Source organism: Apteryx rowi, unplaced genomic scaffold, assembly GCF_003343035.1.
Source record: "Apteryx rowi isolate R43461 unplaced genomic scaffold, aptRow1 scaffold_457, whole genome shotgun sequence".
Lineage (NCBI taxonomy): Eukaryota > Metazoa > Chordata > Aves > Apterygiformes > Apterygidae > Apteryx > Apteryx rowi.
In genome coordinates this window covers 382,058-387,818 of record NW_020450713.1, presented here as the reverse complement: position 1 = coordinate 387,818, position 5,761 = coordinate 382,058, and the positions used below count along the sequence as shown (strand labels likewise).

General features: G+C 45.2%; 1 protein-coding gene across 1 annotated transcript in view; it reads right to left on the bottom strand.

Annotated features, from left to right (window-relative positions):
* Window positions 1–5,273: 5,273 nt before the first annotated feature.
* The window catches only part of PHOX2B (paired like homeobox 2B), a 2,958-nt gene continuing 2,470 nt past the window's right edge, over window positions 5,274–5,761 (bottom strand). The window contains exon 3 of the mRNA XM_026077518.1: window positions 5,274–5,303. Coding sequence (XP_025933303.1) covers window positions 5,274–5,303 — 30 coding nt within the window. The remainder of the gene's footprint in view (window positions 5,304–5,761) is intronic.

Here is a 5,761-nt window from a genome sequence, read left to right as displayed (position 1 = left end):
GCCTGGATGCAATCCTGTGCAATGTGCTCTAGGTGACCCTGCTTGAGCAGGGGGGTTGGACTTAGATGATCTGTGATTCTGTGAGTTTCCTGAACTGACTTATTTTCAGAGCTTGTCTGTTTTGGCAATCTTTGTTAAGATAGTGCAACAAGAGTATTGGTGGTAGCTGTTTCAAGAAACAGTTTGATATAATGAAATCAATATAAAGCCAGGAGTTTTGAGTTCTCCTGGCAGCACTGCTTTAAGAAGATTGTTCTGGACTACTATGTCAGGTTCTTCAGGTGAAAAAATAAGTGAGAAAAACCTGTAGCTTGTGACCATCTGTGGAATATACCTGTGTAACTATCCATTGTATTTGAGTCCATGAATATTATGATGACAAACTACAATRAGCATTAAAACTTTCACTTTGTATTGACTCTACCATCTCTCCCCCTCTTCCCCCCTAATGTCTGCAGAACCAAGGCAGAACAACCAAGGGCTCACCGAAGCTGAATTAATTGTCTGGTACTTGCGTTGATTCTCTGGAAGWGTCCTACAAGCCAAATAGGTCACAGAAATGGAAAGCTACCTAGACCATCCCGGTTTGAAAGAAAGAAGGCAGGCTAAAATTGAGCCCAATTCAGCATTTTCATGATTACCCCTAGAGGGTCAGACTGAGGTAGTCTGGGAAGAGGTTATTCCTGTCTCTGTTTGGAAATGCAGGCTGGAAAGTAAGTGCTGGGTGACCCTCGGTGGCTTGGCTTCCTCAGTGCTGGGGACGTGCAGGGCAGCGAAGAGCCGAAGAAGCGCTGGCAGATGCTGTGGCTACATTGACTTTCTGCTGGCCTGCCATGGGCATGGTGAGGCTCCCACTCTCCAGTTTTCAAAATGGAGGTGAGATTTTAGCAGCCCTGAAAGCATGGGGTTTTGTACCTATATCCTTGGGGCCACAACCATTGTGGGTATTGAAGATTTCAAGATTTGGGTTGACTTTTCAAGGTACTGAGTACCCGCAACTCAGCTGGGAGCTCTGGGTGCCCAGCACCTCTGAAACGAGCATCCCAGTCTTCCCAAACATGGCCTTCGCTGGAGATAGCTTGGTCTCTTAGCCCCCAGTTTCACCAAACAGCTACTCATAAAATTTGTGCTTTCCTCCCTTGGTAGATTTTCTCCTTAGAGGAAATGAGCATGCTGATTTGTTTCTATGAACATCTTTCTGTGAAATGATGTGGAAGTTAATGCTTCTGAATGCCCCATCCACAATTTAAGCCTGATGACAGGGCCCTTAATGCTGATGTTTATATTTGTGACTCCAGGAAAGGCATAGCTTTTCTCACCTACACTTGCTGAGACTACTTTGAAGTTTTATCTAAAACAGTTGATAGACTTGTGTTCAAGTTTATTCCTCTGAGCTTCTCAAAACAGCAAGATATGTTATCTACATTCCCCTACTACCTCTCTTTCAGAAAGGAATGGAAGAAATATGACCTCAGAGTGCTATCATACTATGAAATATTCCCTTTCAAGTAAAAACATTATAGCTCTCTGTTGACATGATAGTCATGAAAAAGATTAGCCCAAAGGCTGATTTTTGCTCTCTCATGGAAATTCCTCATGTAGCAAATGGCAGTATGGGCTTTATTGTCACAGCTGAAGTTTCCTGAATTGTTTCTGAACAAATAACCCAGAAAGTAAGAGGACAAAYTTTCCTTCAAATCATTCCTTGGCCTGACTTGTTGTACAAAGTACAAGGTGCAATGTTGTTTTTCTAAGAGGGAGACATATTTTAGTAGCACCTGGGATGAAGTTTACTTCATAAGAGTTGCTCAGTGACAGTTCACAGAGGACCAAATGAAACTGGTGATGGAAGCAGAAGGCTTCATATTCTGTTCTAATACAGCCTTCATATCTCTGTCCTGCTTTATGGAGGACAAGGGTAGGCTATAGATTAACATTTTGACTCTTAAAGATTCCTGCTAAATGCACAGCAAAAGGTCTTGACAGGTGCTGGTTTAGTGGATGTCTAAGAATTAATAGTGAGCTTCACGTCCCGTCCTTCCCTGCACATTGGGGATTCTGCAGGTGGGAAAAGCCCCAGGATTCAGCCTTCAGAAAGAGCTCAAACACACTTGTATTGCTTCAAACACTGCTGTGTTGAAACTCACCATACTGGCAACCTGAGTTTGCCTTTTAGCTCCTCAGAAGATACAACACGTGTTCGTACAGGGTTTTTGTTGGATTCTAAGACAATTACTGAGACAAAATGAGGAGGGAAAAACATCAAAACCAACAAACTTTACCCTCATTTCTTTACTGAAGCATCCTTTGAGGTGGCAGGTCTTTGTGCCCAGACCCCTCTCCAAGCTCATTGCCTTGTGAACCCTGGAGCGTCTCTTGGTGTTACCCACCAGCTTGCCAGGTTGGCTTTAGCTGGCACTGCTGGTAAGCAGCTATTTGCCATCCTCTTCCTGCCTGGGCTCCTTCTGAGTATCCCGTAACCCTCCCAGCATCGGGACTGGTAAAGGTCAGCAGTAATGCTGTAGCTTATTTATTTAATTAATACCCCACTTCAAACTCCTGCTTTTGCAGAGATGCTGGAGAAATAAACTTCTTGTATTTTCAGACTACCCATTTTCCTACCTGAGTGAGCAATCACTAAGGTTTATGAATCACTCCTTATGTCTGGTGTGACACAGGCACATTTGTCCTTACAAATGGTGGGTGCCATACACCTCAGGCATTCCCTACGCTGTCACGTTCATTACACATAGTGAATGGGTGGCCGTAACATGGAGAACACTGACTTGGGAAGGGATTTATGGATCAGAGGAAAGAAGTAATTAAACAGAAGTTTCCAGCATAGCATAAAGGACTGATGAGAAACCTAGACATATAAATGCAAAATTGTTATCAGGAAAAGAGAGGTGTTCTTAGCTCTGTATGAAGCGTTAGAGAGAACCACTGCAATGTTTGGTACTGTTCTGGTATCCATTTTGTCCTGATACTTTTGTCCCCACCAACAGGAGAGAATGGTTCCAGCTCTGGAAGAGCTTTGTAAAGTGAGAGCCTTAAGGAGTGTGGGAGATTTAAAGGTAGCAGCCTATTTAGTTTATCAGAMGGAAGGCTGACATGCAAATCAGTTTATAGTGTAGTAAAACTAAGACAGAAAAAATACTGGCTACTAAAATGTCCCCAGTCCAGCAGACAAACATAAAGCTAGATCCATTGCTTGGAAGCTGGACCCTTCATATTAGAAATGAAACCTAAGCTTTAGCAGATGAAGTAATGAACTGTTGGCAAAAAATATATATATATCCAAACAAGTAATGCAGTAGCCATCTCTTAATGGTTTCAAATCATGATTGTATGCCTTTCTGGAAGATGTGCACTAGGTAACATGGGAGCAATTTATTGGGCCAAGTAACCTGTGAAAGTGAGTGGCTTGAGATATACCGGAAGTCAAACAGCACAATCCAAGGGAGTTTCCTTCATACTCGTAAAACCATGAGAAAGTAGTATGGATAAATACTCCTTAGCATGCAAAGTGGCTCCTGAAGCTTCCCATGAAATGGAACCTGATAATCTTTACACTGCAAGGCCTGACTAGGAGTGCTATGTTTAGAGCATTCTTGGTGGATTGGGTCACTAGTTATACAGGTCTCGCCTTCTCTAAAAGTTCAGGTGTCAGTTCAGCCACTGTAAAGCAGATGGACTGAGCACTGCAGCCTCTCCAGCGGGGAACTCTTCTCGTATAATTCACTATTACCAAAGCTGCACTTCAGTCTAGAGCTGGATAATTTGTAGAGACAGTCTATTTTGAAAGAAGATATTCTTAGATCATGAAATGGCTTTTGGAAGAAAAAGTAAAATGGGAAAAGCTACCCACATTATAACAAAATATATATTCAAGAAATGTAATTTTTTTCCAGGAAAATGTACTGCATATTTTATTGCAGCATTTTAAAACTAATTATTGAAATATTTTCTTTACTGAGAACAGCACTTGTCCCATTTTACTGGCTCTTTTAAACGTGCTCTTGGCTGTGGCACCCTCCCCAAATGCTCTGGCAGTGGTGAGGAAAGCTGTTGCCATGTTCGCTTCTGAGCCAAATCCCACCCTGGCCAGCTAGCCTTTTTTTCCATTGACTCTTTGGGTGTCGGGCGGAGTTGGCGGCCCCGGAGGCGCCCGTCGGGGGCCCGGCTCTGCGCTCGGGGCCGGCCCGCCCGTGCCGGGATGGCTTTGAGGCGCCTCGGCGGAGCCGGCTCGTGCGGACGCCGCCGGGTTTTGCGGGGTTTGCGCCCGGCACAGGCCCCGCGGCGGTGCGGCGGGGGGCGGTAGCCGCGGCGCTGCGCGGTGCCCGGGCCGGCGGCGCCCGCCCGCGGCCGGGAATGCGAGCAAAGCGGGCTCCCCTTGGTGCGAGGCCGCCGGGCGGCTTCAGGCCTGGGTGGAAACGGAGTCCGCGGCCGCGCTGCTCCGCGGAGACTTCCCCCCGCCCTGTGCTGCACATAAGCAGATGGGTTAAGCAGAAGAACAGGCTGCTTCCGAAAAACAAGAGACTTTCAACGCAAATGTTRTCTATGGCGTTCTGGCATAATGGCTGGCCAAAGGCTTCCGTCAAACTGCTGCAATGGTTTGTCCGCTGAAAAGCCGGATTTGTAGTTTATGCCTTTTTTTTTTCTTTTAACGGATATCGCTTCAAATTGGCCATTTCCGATTTTCGGAGTAGCTGCAAAAGGTCAGATCTGGCGTATCTTCCCGTTCCTCCTCCCCCCACCCCCGCCGCCCCAAATCAGCCAGTTGCGAATAATTAATAACGGTACAATTAAGCAGTAATGATGAGATCCGTAGTTATGTTCTTCCTGATATTAACGTAGATTAAAAATAATGCTGCTGATCCCACCTCATTTTGATGACTCAATCCAGATTCTGCGATTTGCGTAATTCTTCCTAAAAAGAAATGAGCCTCCTCCGCCCCCCAAAAAGCTAAAAAAAAGTCAAAAGAGCTACGGTGCTATATTTGCTTTTGGTTTTTATTATCAACAATTAATGGTACACTCTTGGAAAACTATATGCACATGTAGAAATATTTCCCCTTTTAAATAGAAGCATTCATTTTAACCACATATAAATTAATCTGAAAATCCTGAACGTAATTTATGACGATTATGCTCACAAACATATTCCAACAGGTAGGGAAGAAATGAGACGACATGCAACTGATAACAAAAATGTATATCATTGCCTGAACCTGGTCTCTCTAAACGCAAAGGGAACTGAACCCGTGAGAACCTTATTTCTCCATAAAGACACGCCATAGAGACTACGAGAAGGGAAAACATTATTTATACGGTCAACTAGACAAGTCTGTACTGATATTAACACTATACAGTTGAGCCACAGAACACAGTTGTAGAAAGACACAGAAAAAGTTAAAGCATACCTGTCAACATTCAACTAATAGCTATATTTTGTGCCTTTTAAAATAAAATTAGAAAACCCTAACAGAGATGCCTAAAAACTGCGTGAACCGTGTAATAATAATAATTAATAATAATTAATAATTAATAATAAATACACTCCGTCCGCCGTGAGGGCGCCGTCCGCCGTGAGGGGCGCCGGCCCTGCAGGGGCCGGGACAGCGGCGCAGCCCCGCTCTGGCCGGATCCGCGGTGCGGAGGCGACAGCGGCCGCCGGGCCACGGCCGAGCCCGGCGCCGGGGGCCGGCAGCGACGGCGACGAGGAGACCCAAACCCAGCCAAGGGACAGTGACACCGGACG